The following is a 20510-nucleotide window of genomic DNA, read 5'->3' as shown; positions in this document are numbered from 1 at the left end:
GATGTAGATGTGCGTCATCACAGACGGATGACAGGAAAAATTTAATTCAGGTCATTCTTCAAAAGGTCAGATTGCTCAAAGAAAAAGTCAGTTTTATTGATCTTTAGCAAATTAACACTCACTCTTTGACAAATGTTTGAAGTTGGGTCTTGATAGATCTCTGGGCCTGATCGAATAATATCTGTGAAGAAAGAAGAAGAATAAGTGATTGCTCTGTCCACTCAAACATTAAACATTTTAAGGAACTTGTCTAAGAAAGCAACAAGAAGCTGATAAATATATTCCCTTTCCAGGCCACAGCATGACCTGTCAGCATTCAGCATCTCTGTTTAGGAGGATTTTTGTTAACATCACAGGGTGCAATTAAGCAGCTAAATTTACACAAACACGCTGACTTTGTAAACTCCCCCCATAAAGACATAAACACGAGAAATGACGTGAGTTGCTTCTTCTCGCTGATGAGTCATACCCTCATTAATCTGCATGCTTCCTTAAAAATAACTACCAGGCAAAAAGCCCCACAAACACTTTAAATAGGGCTTCAATGCAATTTTGTAGTCAGACAAGACAATATGGGCAGTGTGGCTGGGAGAGGCTACCAGAGAAAAACAGATCAAGCTCTGTGTTTGAGCGGATCATGTGCTGAAAGATCGCTGAGTGGCAAAAACTTATCTGACAGTCAGCTGATGTGACCACAGTCTCTGTTAAAGAGTAACAGGCCTGCACTGTGATTCCTGGAGATTTTTAGAGGACTAGTCTAGAAAGGTAACAAGAGGACCTGGTGAAGAAAGAAACCTCTGTTTAGTTATTCTGATCTGCCCACCCTGCAGCTGTTTACCAGTTCAGAAGACATAAAATTTGTCATCTCCTGGTTTGTTTATCAATCAATTATTTAGCCAGTAAATAAACTGCAAAAAGGCACACTTTCTGAGCCCCAAGTCAAAGATTATGGCTTCAAACAGCTCTACTGTGTTTGTCTGACAAATAGTATAAAACCAAAAGACACTGAGATGTATACATTCATGAACAAAGATTAAATCCGAGCAGCAGTAACATCAGCTTTAGTTGTTCATTCTAACAGTGTATAATGACAATCACAGCATAGTGCTGGCTGGAAACTCACTCTGGACATGTAGAGCTAATAGAGACAAGACACTGACAAGAGCGATCAAGAAATGAGTATTCACTGTAGAGAAAAAAGCCTCTAGCTGTGCCTACTCTGTGTCTGAGACAGTCTTAACAGGAGGACAAACAGAGGAAAATCATGTCTCCATTTTGAAATGTCAACCTCAGACTGACAACTGAGGAGTCTAACAAGGAGACTCAAGGGAAGAGCAGTCCTATAATTAAATTTGCTCCATTGGATTCTTGAAGAGTTTAGTAATATGTGATAAAGCATCATGTGTATTTATTCTCTAAGATCTAGTGGACTGCATTAAGATACCAGGCAGTAAAACCTATAAGGCTAACAGAACACCTACATTACTTCAGCTAAAGCCATGATTGGTTCTTCTTGGATTTCAGCTGTCTAAGGTTTGACAACCACATAGTAAAATAGTGACCATGACCATACTTACCTTAGTGATGCATGATTTATTCCAACATTCCACAACATGAAGGGAATAGATTTTATGAGAGAGGAAACTCATCTCTTTATCCCATGGACTTTTTATACTGGAAGAAGTAACTGGTTGTTTATGTTACAAGAAATCCCAAAGGTTTGTTGACATTTAAGTAAAGGTTAAAGAAAAAAAATAGATTTTTTGCAGCTGACTCAAAGAGGTTGCTTTTAACCACCTTTTATGCAGGGTAGTGTTTGCTGCACAGGCGGGCATGTTTTCAGCAGCACCCTGCTTCACAGTTTTACCAATTATATGAAATCCCACCCGCAAGCTGCTTATTATTTTGCTTTCTTCATATTAAACTACAAATGCTTACTACCAGGCTAAGCTTCTTGACCATTTCCTGCTTCTTAAACCAGCACTTCTCGTATAGACACATTATCTCTGCTCTGCTTCATAGTCTGTTTCTGTCTTTCCCAGCAGTAAATTAAACCTCTGACAGTTAAAAAAACAAAAAAAAAACAAAACTGCTCCAGACCATTGGCCCATCTGGGTTTTGTCATCGCCCAGCTGTCAAGTGGAAAAAATTATGACAATACATCCACTTTCACATGGCAGCGACAGCATACCGTGTGATAGTTGATCATCTCCTGCAGACTCTCGGCAAACTTTGTGAGGCTGGACTGTGGAGAGAAAAGGAGGACAGTCAGGAAGGCAGGCAGGCAGAGAGAGAGAGAGAGAGAGAGAGAAAGCGTGTTCATGTATTCTCAATGAAGACCATAGCAATAAAACACAAAACAGCACAAGGCAAACTATAATAAGACCTATGTTAAAATGTTAAAACAAAGCTACACAAATGGTATAAAGTGCTAATTTCTGTTGCATGCTATATCACAAGCATAAGCTTTTCAGGTATGTCTGAAAGCAAACACTGGTCTTTTTGCAGAAACAATAGCACTTTAGGAAAGAATTCCTTTGGCTAAGTTACTCTCTCCAAACACACCAGTGGTTGCAGTTCAAACCTAAGGGAGTTGCAGTGAACAAAATACACAAAGGCCGAGAGGAAGTGCTTGGCGAGCCATGCAACATTCATATGAGAAAACAAAACATCTGACCTCTGCAAGACCCAGTGGACAGTATAAGGTTTTATGAGCCCTCTTTTGTTTTTCTTTTTAAAACTTAGATTAATCTGGTAATGTCATCAATGAAAAAAAAAACACTTTACTCAAGAAAGACAACAAAGCAGAGAGGAAGTGCTCATCTGGGATTCACATCTGGTAGTTAACAAGAAGTCAATTATGGTTTTACTCTAGAGATGCAAGCACTTAAGTTTCTTTATTTTACTAATATTTAGAGATTATAATAGTTTAACAGACTGTTCAAGGAGGCCTGCACGGGCAAAAGCAGCAACAAACAAAATACACTGTGATAGTACCGATGATGAGTGCTCTCTGAGGGTCAGATCAAGTAAGATTATTTTTTTGTTTACCTCGATGACCTCATCTTTGGTGGACTGCTGGGCAAGCTCCCGGATCCCGTTAACAAACTGCTTGTTCGCTGCATTGTAGGCTTTTCCAGCATCAATCATTCCAATACACAACTTCACCAACTAGTAGAGGAGAGAGAACAAAGAAGAGGCAAATATTAACTGGTAGAAAAGAGAGCAATGCAGAAAGGCTTTAAAAGAAGATAACACTTGAGTGAATAGAAACTAGAAATGGTGCCGGTCATTTCTTCAGGGCATTCTCTTATTAAAAACAGCAGAGGTTTGCTGCTAAAAATATAGCCAGGAATCGTACATTTGGAGGAACCTGGAGTTTGACAGCAAAGTGCTCTAAAATATAAGATGCGTAGTGCTTATTCAGTTTCTCGGTAATTAACAACAGGCACTTTTTTTCCCTTCTGACTCATTGGGGGCAAAGATAATTCCAGGTTACGTAAACTCACGACAAACTCTGGCAGCTCTCCATCAGCTCCCACACAGGAAGATGATACAGAGCCTGAACATGCATCTGCAGCCAAGGCAGCTAAATAACTCAACTAAAAACATAAATTCTAAGCAGTTCTTTTGCTGATTAGTACATGATCAAGAGTCAATTAATTAAAAGCTGATAATATACAAACTGCTTAATCCTTGTTCTGGATAGACCTCTTTAAACAATGGATAACTGGTATTTTGCAGAAAAGAGCCAAGTGAATCATGGATTAGAATCAGTAATGAAATAAAATTGAGTCAATTTTTCCAGTCACAGATTACATGACTAATCTAAATAATTCTGCCACTAAAAATGTGGCAGTTCATTTTAAAAAATACATGTTGTTTTTTTGTTTTATAACAAAAATAAATTATTTTAGTCCCAAATATATAATTGTCTCAGTAGCAAAGGTAAGAAAACAAGATGTAACAACTCAAAGTGCCTGATATATGCCTGACGATCAGCGACTAAGCAGCTACCACACTGAAAGTTTTACAAGACAATGCAGAGTCTTTTATCTGAACATCTGTACACCCACTTCTCACCACCAGGCTTTGCATTTCTTCTACATTTGCATAAAATATTTAGTTGCAGTTGTTGTTCCAGCCACTCTTGTTATCACACACATTATGTTGTTGGCTTAATATATTCATAAGGTTTTTAGGATACATTGAAACATTTTGTAACTTTTTTGGTTCAGACCACGCAAATCAGGACTTCAAATTTAAAGTTAACTCATTTCAAATATGATTTCACTAAACTTCTACTGCTCATCTGTGCGCTCTGTTAAATGCAGATACAGTAGCAGTTTACTGTTTACTCCAACAACATTTTATTTTCATTTCAGTATATGATTATTTTGTTTACTTGTGTGATCAGTAAATAATTTTTCAAAAAGTAGTTTAGTAATCTTTCAAGTAGCCATATGGGTTTTCCATTTCTCTCTTGCTCAAATTTCTAAAGTTCAAAAGCGAGACCACTGAAGGATGATTTAGCTTCAAAGGAACTGAACCACAGTCAAACATGGTCAACTGTAAGACACCAGACAACCACTAATACAGTTTCCAGCCTGTTTATGCACCTTCTTTTTTTGAAAATAGCCTTTATGAGAGCAGATTTAATAATGACAATTTAACATGTGTTTACTTTTCATTCAACATGACTGTATGTGTGCCAGTCAGGCAGGTAGAAGCTCCACGAGAAAGCTGAACTCTGGTCTCTTTGGCACGACTCCACCCAAGTTAACACGAACACATTCATACACTATCACAGTCATACACATGCACACAAACACACCCACTCTCTGGCAGATCCTTCCTCTCCACAGCAAGAAGGGAAGTGAGGCCGGGGCTGAGTCACAGGGGTGGGGTGAGGAGGAGGGTGGGACTATGTAAGACTAAGTCCAGGAACAATGAACTGGACTTTTCCAGGCTCTCAGCGAGTGAATATAGTTGCAACTCTGCAGGGATCCATTGAGAGGAGGGTCTGGTTTGCTATCATCCACCGATTAACGACACTTCGTTTGGTTGGTTTATTACTTTGGTTTGTAAATGTGAACAGAGTGTGTGAGATCAACTGCAATGCAGTTTACTGGGAATGAAAATGTAATCTGAAGCATCTGCATGAAAAAACCCAATAGGCAAGAATTTATTGGCGTTGCAAACAGAGATTCCCATGTGAACACTAGCAGTTACTTACTCCAGTGAAGCAAAACAAAAAGAAGCCAAGACACACTTAGGACTAGTACTAATCTTCAGCTAATCACATCACAGATGGAAAACTATGACAATGAAAATGTAAAAGATCCTCATCTAAACCATACTATAAAAGATGAGAACATGCTAGAGTTGCTTTACCTTTCCTATAATTTTAAAAATGTATTAAAACTGACCGAACAACCAATCATTGTCAGCGTGGGCTCTGGATCTGCAATGTTCACATGCATTCACACATGCAGTGTGCATGCCTTATCAGTGCTAGCAGTTAGCAGTTTAGTTAACTATGATGACTGACATGGACAGTAAAAAATTAACCCAGTGTTGTAGAAAAAGGAGAAGGCAGAAAAAATAAGCTGTGTGGGCGCACTGTAGCTTCACTAAGCATGACACTGAACAGAATGAAGGTACATGCAAATACTGCAAAGACAAACCATGTCTTGCTGAGTGCATGTCCAAGAAAAAGGTAACAGCAGAAAATCACACACCTAAATTGGGGACTCTTTAAAGATAGTAATCCATTACATTATGTTTGCTGATGCTACACGATTGGCTTATATCTAAAAATTCATTTGCTAAGCACGTTTGCTAGGAAATCTAAAGGCGAGCAGTATTTGAGCGGTTTAGTTTTTCCATTTTCTAAAATAACAGAAACTGTGAAGAAATTCCAGTTCTATTTTTTATTTCAGCAAAAGCATAATAGGGTTTGAAGCAATAAATAAGACGTACAAATGTTACTATCAAAGCTACAGTTTGACACATTTAAGACAGAGAGGGACTAGAGAATGCATTTTGCTGTATTAGAAGTACCAAAACAATACAAAATTTTGCTGCAAACATAGAAGTCTTCATATTGAATGCTTAATAAATTGCATTCTGGGTACATGTCCATAATTCTCTGTTCCATGCGCAGTGAAAATAATAATAAAAAAAAGTCTGCTTAGAGGACAGAGTAACACAACTACACTTCATCATTATTATTAAAATAAATATGAATAATTAATTGTGATACTTATGTTAAAAGAAATCTTGTAGCCCAAATGCAAAAACTGGGATCTGTGTCTATTTTGACACCAACAGCAACCTAAATCTCTAACCTTGTTTTCCATCATAGTTTGGCAAAAAAAATCTAACCATACGGAGTACTGTGCAACCACTTTTTCCATTTAACCGTTCTTGGCCAAAGCAGATAGCATTTTCACACTATTTTTCACATTTATGATTTTGATCAACAAAGTGTGACTGTTACAACAAAAAATATCACAAGTTTCTTGGCAAAAAGGCTCAAATTGTGAAATAATCAGACATGGGTACCATCACTTGGCGGTTAGTGTTTACCTTTAACTGTCAGTGGTAAAAGAGATGTGATCTGCTCAAACTCACTGGTACATCTGAAACACTGAGTCATCATGCTGAGAATTATGCATCTAAAATGTGAGATTACAGCACATGCAGCTCTGTATAAGGTCTGACAATTCATATACATTCAAAGCACATGAACATCCACATATTTCAGATACTCAGTGTCTATATTTACTCAACAGGCAATCTGCCAGGGAATCTACTGGGGACAAGGCCAGAGACAAATCTACACCTTACAGGATGGCCATTGTAGCTGCCAGTTCACACAGTGGCGCAAAGGAACAATTAAGCAATGTTTTTCATGGGTGGTACTCACTTTGTCGAGTTTGGATTCCAACTCGCACACATCCCCCTCCACTTCCTCTATGGTGGCTCTGTGAAGACAGAAAACACAAAGGTTTGAAATCATGCACAACCATGACTCAACACTTTCGACTTAATTGATATTCAGAAGCATGAACAGTGAAACTGAGAGAGAGACACAGAAGGGAAATCCTGATGTAATACACATGGACTCAGTTTCAGTTTGGTTTTCCATATTTGTCACATTAAGATTTCGACTTAACCATCCTGTTTAACTGTGTATTAAATGTGAATATTTAAAAATAGAACTAAGATAGTCCTTTTGTTCTAATAACACTAATTTAACAGGCTACAACATTAACATTCTATCTTACAGGAATTCATACTGATCTACAGTGGAAGGGAAGCAATAGACTTCTTATGCAATCAAAGCTCCAGAGAACCACAATGAAAGCCAGTTTGACCTTTATTATCGAGGCTGCTAAAGAGAGACAGGAATAACAAAAAGGATGACGTGCAAGAAAGGGCTGGAATTAACTTATTTTCATTGTCAATTAGATTCTTGATTATTATTTGATTACCTAATTAGGTGTTTGGTCTATGAAATAATGGTGACAAATGTCTATCAGTGGTTCTCAAAGCCCAATACGACATCCTCAAATGTATTGTTGTTTCCACAACCCCAAGATATCCACTTTGATGTCATAGATGTCATTGTTGTTTCCACAACCCCAAGATATCCACTTTGATGTCATAGAGGAGGAAATAAACCATAAAATATTCACATTTAAGAAGCTAGAGATAGAGAATTTTCCCTGCATTTCTTGAAAATAATCCCTCAAACCAATTCCTCTATAGCCAAAATGGTTGGCAATTAATCTAATAGGTGACTAATTAAGAGACTAATTAATTGTTGCAGCTCTAATTGGAATTCAAACCTAAATGATGCAGTAAAGGACGCAGCCTTTGTACACGGTGCAGACGTTCTTCCAGGTGAGACATCTTCAGCATCACGGTCCTTTTCAGACATATACAGTACTTCATTCTATTTAACATTTAAATTTCACCACCATAACAAAATTCCACAATTACAGTTTGTGAAAACTACAACTGTAGTACATGATATCACGCACTTGTAGTGAACTGACACAAGCATGTGTAGACACACACACCATTAGAGGCAGCCAAACTGAGAGCTGCCATTTTGGTTCATGCCGCAGGACTGGAATCAGGTCTGGCACTCTGCCCTGTGAAACGTGACAAGGCACAGCTTGGTTCTCCACAGGATCAACAGCCTTCAAGATTCAGAAGAAGAAAAAACTCAGATGCCTCATCCCAGCACAAGCTGTGTGAATTAATCTCTACTATCTTTGATGTTAATCTAGGCAGTTTGATTTGTGACTGTAGAATCGCTTCAGTGCAGTTAAGATAGAGAAGTGGCTGATTAAAACGTTTCTGTGTACGACAGTATACTTATACTGTATGCGCAGTATGCATTTATAAGTGGAAGAGAGTACGAAAACAAGACAAATGCCACCACTACTAATAGGATTATATGGATGTGTCTTTACACTACTAAAGGACACAGATCTGCAGAGAAGTACCTGAAACGCAAACTTAACTAGTCAGTACAACACTAAGGCAGCTTGTGTTCAACAATCTTGTAAGAATTGGACACTGGACAAGAATTTATAACACTGCACTAAGCCCCTAAAGTCTGCCCTAGAGTTGCACTGGCTAACCACAAACCATAGTCTTTTAGAGAAAAATATATTCAAAAGCAACTAAAGGATCCCTTAGGAGACGAAAATACAGAAAGACTAAGGTAGAGAAGACGGTATTTGTTGACTTTGTTAGCACATGACGAATGCCAAATCTATGATTGTGTTGCTGTGCTCTGCTCTGTAAGCCACATACCATCAGTTTTGTCCTACAGCACAGATGTGGCTTTAGGTAATGCATGTTTTACATTTCTGACCATTTCGCAGTAATAATCACCAGAGAGCAAATTTATGTTTTAGACAATAGTGACGCTAGCCTGGTTTACGTCTAATAATGTAGCTGAAGCTCTCATCCTCTCCATTTGTTCCTTGTAAAACTAATTATCCAGATTTCAGGCCTATTATGTGGCTGCCCTCAGTGTAAATCACAGCAGATTAGTGTAATGCTCAAACATAAAAGTAATTCCTCTATTCAAGGAAAAAACTCACAAATTATCATTCAGTGCTGTGAGTGTGCCATGTATCAGTATGAAGCACAGGGATTAAGAGTGTCACCCTGCAGTAGCAGCGGATGGCGTTACCTAAACCCCCAGCAGCTGTTTGTTCTTCCATATCGTCTGACACTGACAGCTGTCAACATCTGGTCACTCAGAGAAAAACAAAAAGCCGACTGAGCCAGCCAAGAGATGCTACACTCTTAAAAAAATCTTGCTTTTTTGACAGCTTTTAACTGTAATTTTCTGAGAAATTTCCTGTTGTTTTACAGATTTTCTATTTAGGTAAATTACAGATAATAGCTAATAAATCACAAAAAAAATAAATAAATTCATGCTGATCCTAAAAAAAACAGGCCAAACTGGAAATAATGTTCACATCAAAAATCTTTTTTTGTTGTTGTTTTTCAAATGGTAATTCATTCTTTTGAATGGCAAAATCACACTATTTCAATATTTTTACTGGAACTGACTCAGCAAAAGATGCACACATATTTTCAGTTATTTAAAATAGGGCTGGACTTAGTAATTTATATGTTGACTGTTTAAAAAACAAAAAGCAAAACTGCACATCACGTATACATCAAAAATCTGCATTTTTAATAAAAGTAAGTTACCCACAGTGCTTTATTGTATTTAAATCATCAAAAAAATCATTATTTTACACAAATTTTCAATGATTTCCAGATTTTTACTGAAGGGATTCCATCGTTTTTATGACATATTTCTTCTGGCAGCCTTGCTTTTAAAGGAATCATGTTCACGTCTATGAACATATTTGTCCTGCATACTGAATCTCAGACACTGTATTGGTACATGTATGATTTACTTTTTTTTAAACAAAACCCAATCCTAATATACAAAATTGTCAACTGAAATAGATCTACAGTTGCCTGCTGTGCTTCACTGAGAAGTAAATAACCTGTTGGCAAGTCTAATTTATCTAACAACAAAAAAAAATCACATCGAAGCAGCAAATCCATTACACTGCAAGTTAAATAGTAGGAATGCCAAAACCAAATTTTTAAGCCTTCACAAACTGACATAAGCCTTATTCAGCTAAATGTGTTAAGTACCAGGCCCTCTGAGAATGTCTTTTGCTTTGCAGAATGCACTATACAGCAAAAGAAACTTTACTCATTTCATATGCTTTAACTAATACATACAAACCTAAACCTAAACATGAGCCAGCATGCGTTTATTAATTACTTTATACCTTCATAATACACTTCATAATTCAACAAGCCCCAACTAAGTGAAAGGCTTTCAGCTTGGCAGCAGTATAGTGCTCTTTTTTATGAGATTTTGACAGCAACCCAAACAAAGCAGAATGAGTTGAGGACTTAAGTAGACAGGAGGGCAGAAACAAGGTCAAAAGCAATAAAGAAGCTTGCCTCTTTCACACAGACATTAACCCTGGTCAAAAGCTAAAGAACAGGGTACCAGCGCTGTTTGCTCGTTGCTACAGGCAAACTTAATTTCTTTGATGAATCACCCAGAATCATGACTGTTCTGCTGACAGGCTCTAGTGTCTGACTTCAAGAGGATTAGACCTATTCTTATATATTTCTAATTTTAAACACTAAGCATGTGACTGCTAAAGATGTGAGTACAAAAGTAGTGAGCAGAAACCCTAATCACCGACTCACCAACATTACCAGCAACTAAAAGACGGATAAAAACATGACCTAAATTAGTCTTTCCATAACCCTTAAAAAAATGGAATCAATTATTATATTAATATTATCCCAACATGTGAATATATTTGCTGATCCCTCAAATAAAAGTTATCAGATTATCTTAAGTTATCTGGTATCTCTGCTGGATCTGCCAATTCTTACATTATAACAGACACTTGACCTCCCCGCTCAGGGAAAAGCAGCAGGTCGCATTTAGCAGCCAACTCTCACATATGAAATACGTTAAACATGACTGAAATGAAGGCAGGCTGGCCTGGAAAAGGTCAGGTGCATCCTGGAAATAATGGTATAGAAAAATAAGCCTTGAAGATCAAACTCAAATCGTTTGTCAGCCAGTCTGTCACTCTGGCTTTCTATGCAACCACAAGAACAAGATCATTTCCTTCTAATCTTGAAACCTGAGCCTGTTGGGTGAACTTGCGAAAGTGCTGACAGAGGATAAGAAAAGGAGGGGTCGTAGCAAAATGAAAATCTGGGCTATTGCCTCACAGCTCTGACCTTGGAGCGTGTCCAGTCTGAATGTGGAAAATGAGCACAGCAAGAAAGCAGGAGAGAACAAGGGACAGATTTTTAATTCCAACACACACATCTCTTTTACTCAGGAAGTATGCAGTATATGCACAGCAGAACGAACGGCGAGAAGACAAAGAATTTCAGAACCTCAGAGAAACACTGACAACACTCCTCGGCCTTGCATTTTGAACTGAGAATGATATACTGACTGCTGAGCAACACTCTTTCCAATGGTGGCTGATGCCAAACTGAATAGCTGGTTTCAGCAGATGGTTCCCAAATGGGGCCCAAGGATTATTGTGGGGTTTATAGCAGTATGCAAAAACTCACAGCGTGACACAAACTTGACATTTAGGGTGTCCTAATTTCTCTTCTAAAGATTTTTGAAAAAGCAGTGAAAGTTGGTAGATCATCAACTGCCTATAACTTGTAGGATTAAGAGAGACATTGTTGGGCCTTCACCCAGGACTGCCTGAGCAAAGAGCAAGTAGATATGACTACTCATAATATGTGGCAGTTATGTGAAACAAGAGACCCGAAACACCACAGTGCACTACACTGGAATTTATATTCTCCACTTTAATAGGTCTATTTTTTCTTATCTTTTTTTGTTTTTTACTCTTCTTAAATCCAATTTATGCATCTTTTCCTACTGTCTTCTTATATCGCTATGTTTCTTTTATATCTTAACGATTTTTGTTTAATGTAAAGCACTTTGTACTAGCTTAATGTTGAAAGGTAATGTAAAAATACATTTTCCTTACACACACAATACTTCTGCAACTGCATCAATCAAGTATGAATTGACAAGCTGTTTTATAAGGCTGTATCTATGCAGTTTAATATGTGGCCTATCACTTCACTTTTTATCTTCATTCAAGATTAAAAAGTTCAACTAGCGTCAGTGAAGAGTGCAGAAAATAGCAGTGATAGGGTTGTTCCTAGAGGCTTTATGCTGTCTATATTTAGGCAAAATATGCTGCACACACATTAGGACTTTGGTTTATGTAATAATACTAAAATGCAATATCACTGACCTGCAAGTGAAATAGTTTTTTTTTGCCAGTGATATAAAAGTTTAGAGTAAGAGCTGAGAATTAAGTATACTGAGTAATAATTTTGGTTAAGTACAGAAATAAAGAAAGTGTGGAAGTCTTCTGATTGCTGAGATAAAGCTCCTTCAGGATCATGTCAGACAGACAAGAGATTACCTGAACACTCTCAGACAACTGAATGCCTCAGAAAATAGGAGTATTAGCCATCACACAATTCTTCAGCTTCAAGGAAATCCATTTCAGGTATGAAGTACTTCAGAATTCAAGGAATAAATCTGGCAACCCATGTCTTTCTACAATACTCTGATACTCCACATTTTCAATGTACAATGTTATCAACATTTGGTATAACTTTTGCTTTGGAACATGGATGTGTCAAGGTGTTTCAAACAAGAGACTGCTATTTTCCATCCTATATATTGCAGTTTCAGACTGCTAAATTAGACGGGGATCCCATAAGGATAAGTTTTGGACTGACTTGCACTGTGAGTTTGATAGCAACGTATTGTCAACGGGGCTCCAGAGTGTGACCAAAAGATTTGTAAACTACAATAACATCAACCTTTTCATCATATTCATAGGTGTTTCTGTAGTTTGTAGCGGGCAACCAAGATTGAACCACTGCAATTTGGTGCTGTATTTTAGCTTCAGCTTACTGCATGCTGTTTTTTCTTTATCATTTCTTATTGTCAGAGTACATGGCTGTCAGAATACAAATCACAAATCACTGTGTCTTGGCGTATTGTTCTTACAACAACACAACTCAGAGCCCAATTGCTTGTTTCATCTCACCAACAGCTCAAAGACATCCAATTTGAGCATTTTCTTAGTACTGTTATAGAACATCTTAATTATTTGAAGGATTTTTTTTTTAAACCCTGCTTTCTGTTTCCACTCCCACTTAACTGTCAAAGAAACTGTATCATGATAGTAAATGCTTCAGAGTTCATGAGAACTCCAAGTACATTTGCCAAAATTATACAGTGTCTGGTTTTCCTCATTCGGCACCAAGAAAAATCATATCCACCACATTTGTTGACCTTAACAGCTAAGAGAGGACTCTCCCTCTGTGAAAAAAGCTGTACCGGTAGGAATAAATTCTAGCAGAAAAGTAAAAGGAAACAGAAACATATGATTACTACCTTTTTAACTACATGAAACAATATAAATTAGGGAACTAAGACATCCTGGTTTAAGTGCTGTTTGGGTGTGAGGGTGAAGCCGTGGCTAAATAAAGAGAGACGTGTGGTATAAAAGAGACTGCAGCCCATGAAGAAAACGAAGAGAAGAAAAGCCTGCCTTGTAAACCACATCACTGAGAAAGAGGCCAATTCAGCATCACTGGGGGAATGTTTGGCTCCTAGTTCTCTTGGTGCTGACCAAGAGCACGCAAAAGGATGCTGATCCACAGTATAGGCCAGACAGAGGTTTACAGCTCTGTACGTCAAGAGGGAAATCATCTTCCAGGATTATAATAGTCTAGTAGATATCATTTGTTATGATAAGCTAACAAAATCATAATAAATGTCAATATCTTATATCATCACAGCACATTTTCTCATTCTGTCTTATTTACATTTTTATATCGGCATACTAAGCATTTTCTGCACAACCACAAGCCTGGCTACACAAACTTATTTTCTACTTTAGAAAATCTATTGTGTTTTGATATCTGAATGAGCTTCCAGTGTTATCCTGATAGTCTTTAGTTTCTATATTGTTAAAATATGAATCAAGTGGATGCAGTTACTTTGAGTAAACATCCACGTAAAATTGTGTTATTTTAGCAGTGGATGACAAAAACTGTTACACTGCCAACAACCAACAGAAAGAAACACAATTTTGCATTCTTATTGTGCTACTTGCCCCCATTCTGTTGTAGAACAAGCACTAATCAAAGATGTGACTGCATAGTAATATCTTCTATAAAAACGAAGACACCTAATTCTTCTGCAGTGATTCAGTGACCAAACTAAAGCAAGAGTGTCGCCTCTGGAGCTCTGTGCGGCTGTTGGCAGCCATCCAGCAGCCTGTGTGCACTCTGCATGCAGAAGTGAGGCAGTTGAACAGGTTTGTCATCCAGGCTGCCAGCACAATGAAGTCTTCTATGGGACCATGGCACAGGCTTCAGCACTTCAAAGACATAAGCAGACACTCAAAGTCCATCTGCTCCTCACATATTTTTAGTTTGCTTCTAATTGGCGTACTTTTTTGACAGAGATGCACTCTGTGATTGCCTGATTTGGCTGGAAATTTGGTATAATACAGTTTCTGTAGAGCAAACTGTTATAATGCTGATGCTATTATGAGCTGATTAATTGATTAAGAGACTGAATGAATGAATGAATCGGCCCTTTCCAAGCAAAAACATCAAACTAATCAGGTGGGTATTTTTGACAGTAGGTAATAAACTGGAAGCAAAATGAAGACATCATTAATTCTTAATGGCAATTCTCACATCGTTTTTAACATGGATTAATTAAAGGAGTGATGGGCAGATAAAGTAATAATGACAATCATTACTAGTGGCAGATCGAAACTGTTCAGTCCCAAACTGCATAACTTAATATTGAGTCCTATCCTGTATTTATATTTTCCAAATAACACAGCTGCAAACTTGAGACTTAGCCCGAAGCAGGCTTACTTCAAAATTACTATAACTAATCCAATTCAGATATGTCTGACAGTTGAGCTGCTCTGCACTACAACTCTCCTTTGATGTTTTCTAATTATATTTTCTATAGTGTCCTGGAAAGTTTTGTCATCTCTTCTTCTTCCCTTTGGTGCTTCTGTCACTGACAATGTTTTAAGATATAGGAAGAAGAGAACATGTGGTGTTTGCTTTGTTGTTTTTCAAAGTATTATTCTAATACCCATCACAAAAACTGACAAATGGACACAACATGGGTTTATTCCACTGGACGGTAATCACAGTTGGTGGAGGCAAACAATTCAACACATTGAATCTGCTACTGTGGATGGAAATGTGAAGAATGGGGTGAGCTTCAGTGCCATGACGTAGATCCTGTAATTGTTAGAGTGGCGCAGTGGTGACATGGAGGGGGTCCTCCTGCGGTAAATCCCACCATTAGATGCACAGGCTGCAACAACATCAACAAGATGAAGTCATGACTTAAAGATAAACGTTACAAGCTTTGGGAAATTCTGCTTCGTGTTGTAATGATGAATTAAGGCCAGTTGTGCAATTAGAGTACATCCTTAGTCCTTCCATGTCCGACACAAGTTACAGGAAGGAAACACGCAGACTGAAGAGTGGGTGAGAGTTTCTATAGCAAAGGTTAAGGAGTGAATGTGACTGACAGGGCTAACGTGTTAATGTTTTAGCAGTTTTACTCTGGAGGAAAGAAAATATTACACAGCAGTAAATACACAGATGGCTATAAACTAGGGCCAGAACTATCTATATTTAATTATTGATTACTCTACAAAATATATATTCAATTGGCTGGTTAGTAATTTTGCCTGTAAATGTGAGAAATCTGAAAAAAAAGTCCCCTCGCAATTCAAAAATTTCAGAGGACATATTCAGGAGATGAATAATTAACAGAAAATAGACAAATCCACAAAATCCTTATTTTGTAGAAGTTGGAATCCAACAATATCTTTTAAAAAATACTTAAATTCAACAAATGATCGAAATAGTTGAGTAATTTTCTGCACATCGATTCATCAATATAGCTACTTTTATCAACTTCAAATGAAAAAATTTTCTTTTCTTTTTTCTTTGAGTTGCCACTGCTCTATTTAAAAGCTCAAGTTGCGTTTGTTATTTGTGGCCCTGTACTTAGTGAAATAAAACTGTGCTGCTATAGCTATACACAGAGTCATTACATTACATTAACTGTTAATTGTCTTAATTTATCACCACTAAAATGAAATGGACCGCAGCTCAATTAAATCAAACTACAGCAAGCCAAGCATGCTAATAAGCCTTCAACTGGGCTCCCATGGGAAACTACTCAGGGTGTATGGCAGTATGAGCGCTTGTCGTTAGGCTCTAAGTTCAGTGTAAGAGAAGTCTGTCAGTGATATGTTGACTCTACAGCTGCTGTCAGTGACTCAGGGGAAACTGCAACAGACGACGTCGGACCAGTGACTTCATAGCATGGCACTCTGCCAAGCTCAGAATCAGCAAAACCAATGGGGTTTGTACAATCGTGATATAATGATTAAGACAAGGGAGAAATGTTGCTGGTAATTACAGCAATTAGCTCACGTCGGGGCAGTTAATGTCTACTAGATTTGAAAATATATCCATCCTACTCCAGTGTCTTAATGCTATGCTTCCTTGCGTGCTCTATTTAGAGCTGGATATGGTCACACTTTAGCGTCACAGATGTTTTGCTCAGCTGGATGGAAATTTAGTCCAAAACAACAACATCTTTATTATGGGTCATAAGCTACCAATACAAACAACACATAGTTAATGTAGTACGAAAATCACATTACAGATGCTGGCTTTCTTGGAGGTCCTGCAGGATGGAAAGACATATAAAATATGTAAAACATTTGTTCTTATACATGTGGGGAGAAAAGCCACAGCACTCTGAAGGGAATTTTCAACTATCATACTTGAAGAGGAGCCAGGAAAGCTCCCGAGGCCAAGTCCAATGTCTATTCTCAAGTGGAAACTAGGCTACTAGGGTTTACTGCCAAAAATACATAATTTTTGCACTAGTGCATCGTCTCCTCTGAGCTAAAAGCATGGTTTATGACCAAAGACAGTTTCCCAACTAAAATGAGGATGAGAGTTAAAAAAAAAAAGTGTGGGATGTGCCAAATTACCACTTAAAAACAACCCTCTCTACATTTGGGGGCTCCATATTCTCTGGCACCAAGTTGAAAGCAAACACCAAAATGGAAACAGATGTTGGGCAAGTGAGAGCTGCACTATACTGGTGTATATTCCATGTTTTCATCCATTCTCTCTTTCTCTCCCGCTGTCGTCTTCTCTGGCCAAACAAAACGAGTGGGGGTTGGAAAAATGAGAGTAAAACTGTGGTGGTCGAAGTGGAAAACTCTGCTGCAACAGCGTGTGATAACTACAAACCAGTTATGAATCTACAGTGGCGTTTAAGTCCGGAAGCACTGACAGATGACACTCCCAAAGGGTAAAGGTGGCTAAAATATAGACAGAGATGGGGCTATATGCTGAGCTCAACTTCTGAGCGCAATTCAATTCAATGAAGCACGAGTGTTCATCGTGCTTGATTGTACATGTATCTATTAAGTTTTATTCCACTGACAAAAAATTGGCAAAAAGCGACAAATTTAACCTACTGTACAATTATGTCTTATTTAGTCTGACCAACATTACAAAACTTTAACATATCTAGTTTACTATTACATAAAACTGAGACATGCTACATTTTTGCCAGAAAACAGATCAACAAATTGGTTACAATACTCTGGCCAATTCTTCACATATTTGTCACTGCACATAGGCTTTTTTGAAGGAAAAAAATAAGTGGCATCACCAAACTTCATGAGCCAATGACAGTGAGGAAATAAAGCTGTTATTTATAACAGGTGCAGCGAAGCTACAGGATGTCAGAGAAATGTCAGTCATGGAACATCTGGACACAGCCTCAGAACAAGTCTAATAAAATGAGAACACCTGGGCCAGCAGTGCAGGATCTTTTAACAGAAGTACAGCCTTCCCTCTAGTAATAGAAAGACAGTAGTTGGCATGTCCATTACGTCTACAAAGTTGATATTGATGTTTGAAATTTTCCAAATTTAATAAAGGGTTTGGAGCAGCCCAATAATGGCATGCTTTGTATTTACCAACACCATAATCAGGGAGGCCTTGTATACAAATGATTCAATAGGAAAGAATACATCATTCCAAGTTCTATTGAAAATCCACACCGATGTGTCATATATAAACTGAAAAACATTGGTTCAAGGTATCAGTTTCAAGAAAACAATAAATGTTCACCGCAGAAGCAGTTTCCTACTTTTGAATAAAAACTGTACATCACTGATACAGACAACTTCACACTATCTGCAGTGTTTCAGCCCTCCGCTACCTGCCATCAACTGAAAGTGAGCTTCTGTACGATGACAGTGATGATGCAAAAGTGGAAATAAAGGTTTCACACACTAGACAGTATGTTCAAACAACACCAAGTATACCAACCACTTGCCACGCTTTTAAAGAAATACATGTAAATAACGGACCAGTTAGGCGACGTAGTTACACATTAACAGCAGGGAAGTTATTGCTATGGAGTGTAAAATCACTCAACTCCAAGTATCACAACTGACTGGGATGTTTCAGTTTGTTCAGCCCCCTTAAATATGATCCTAAAGGATGTGCTTCAATATATATATTAAAAAAAGTCCTACTCTTCTGCAAACGACTTTCTAACATCTGTTCCTCGTTTGTGTGAGAGGATGTTGCAGCAGCAGAGTGTGGGGGCTGAAGGAGGAAGGAGGGAGATGCTTTCTCAAAACACGGGAAAATGCAAGAAGGGACTCGAAGACAAACATCCCATTTTACACAACTTTTCGGCTTGACTAAGTAAAAAGTTAAACAGTCTAAGAAAAAAAAGAGGTTGTGAGAGTAGATGTCAGAAATGACAATACTGTCGGGAATACATCACATGAACACAAACCACCTGATCAATGCTGATGGTGAGTTTTAGGATGTCCTAGCTATAGTGGCTGGTGGGAAAACTGAAACAATTAGTCGATCAGCAAAAAAAAAAAAAAAAGCTTTGGTAAGAATTTTGATGATTAAATCCTATAAGCAAAAAGGCACTAAATTCATTTATTTTAGCTTCTTGAACGAGAGTATAATTTGTATTCAGTATTCAATAAACTTGAGTTGTGGATTACTGGTGGGAAAACAGGAGCAATATGTCAATTTGGTCATTGGGAAATTGTGAAGGCTTTTTTTTAAACTAACATTTAAGGTGAAAGAAAGTAGCAGACATACTAATTGATGATGGAGAAAATCTTTACTTGCAAGTCCTGTGTCCTGCTGAAAATAATGTAGAATTCTAGGTAAATAAAGTGTAGTTTAATACAAAATTAAAAAATAAAAATATCTGGGTGACAGTAAAGGACACAGGACTATACAGTATCATGCCCGTTAAGGCTACTAGCAAAGACTGTAATTTCCTGCATTCATATATAATATTTTTTTTTTTTTTTTTTTAACATAATTCATATATGGAAAACAGGCACTGGAGCAGCTTCCCCCTGTACATTTGTGCTCACTACACCGCTCACTGAGTTTGTTTGGTTTCTTGCCCCACCAGCAGCCTCCCCGGCTGGGCCCAGCTTTCTTAAGAGACAAAAATAGAAAAGTGGCAGCCAACAAACAGCTAGCTACTTACTACTGATTGGGTTAGCAAGCGGCTAGCTGGTTACTTTCCCCCCGTGATAATTCAATGAAAACTAAACGGGACCAAAAAAAAAAGCCCAGCTGTCAACACTCACCTGAACCGTGGGGAGTCCTTCAAACACTCCTCGAAATCCACAGTTATCTTCATTTTTACCGCAGTGAGTAAAGCCGCAAAGCTGCGCTGTCTTTGATTAAACACAGTAATCCAGGCTCAGTCTCTCTTGCTAATTAGCTTGTTTGCTAACGTCCCTGTGTGTGTCCGACCAGCTGGCTCCACTCTGTCACCGCTCGGCTAGCCAGCTAGCCCCGGAGGCCAGCAGCTACGATTAAAAAGTCGCGGGAATGCTACCATAAACGACGGTATGTTGAATGTACGGTTGCCAAAAAACGCCGCAAAAAGTGTTTTCCTTTTTTTTCCGAGGCAGCGGTCAGTGCTGAAAACAGAGAGTGCCGTCCGGTAGCTCGGTCATAGCAGCCAGCGGAGAGCAGCTTTTCTCCAGAGCAAATACTACAGACGCGCAAAGATCGTCTATGCAGGGACGGAGGGAGCAGCGGCCAGTGTGCATGTGCCCCGCCTCCGGGAGCGCGTGGAAAAGATCCGTCAGTTAGAAAAGCAGTTAATAACAACTGTAATGTGATGTCAACGCTTTAAGATAACCAACTTCTACAGCACAACTTTTCTGGAGCTTCAACTCCCATTTCAGGCTGAGTGCATTCTTGAAAAGCAAGTGATA

General features: G+C 38.2%; 1 protein-coding gene across 2 annotated transcripts in view; it reads right to left on the bottom strand.

Moving 5' to 3' along the window:
* Nucleotides 1-20297, bottom strand: part of LOC111575595 (arf-GAP with coiled-coil, ANK repeat and PH domain-containing protein 2) — a 52439-nt gene extending 32142 nt beyond the window's left edge. Inside the window, exons 1-5 of one of the 2 annotated variants that reach the window (XM_023280820.3) lie at nucleotides 19872-20297; nucleotides 6932-6989; nucleotides 3052-3171; nucleotides 2192-2245; nucleotides 123-181 (exon numbers count right to left, since the gene is read on the bottom strand). In XM_023280820.3, coding sequence (XP_023136588.2) covers nucleotides 123-181; nucleotides 2192-2245; nucleotides 3052-3171; nucleotides 6932-6989; nucleotides 19872-19924 — 344 coding nt within the window. In that variant the 5' untranslated portion in view covers nucleotides 19925-20297. The remainder of the gene's footprint in view (nucleotides 1-122; nucleotides 182-2191; nucleotides 2246-3051; nucleotides 3172-6931; nucleotides 6990-19871) is intronic. The other variant, XM_055017356.1, reaches the window with a different exon arrangement.
* Nucleotides 20298-20510: the final 213 nt, after the last annotated feature.

This window comes from Amphiprion ocellaris, chromosome 2 (assembly GCF_022539595.1).
Source record: "Amphiprion ocellaris isolate individual 3 ecotype Okinawa chromosome 2, ASM2253959v1, whole genome shotgun sequence".
Classification (NCBI taxonomy): Eukaryota; Metazoa; Chordata; class Actinopteri; family Pomacentridae; genus Amphiprion; species Amphiprion ocellaris.
This window is presented reverse-complemented; position numbering and strand designations above follow the sequence as displayed.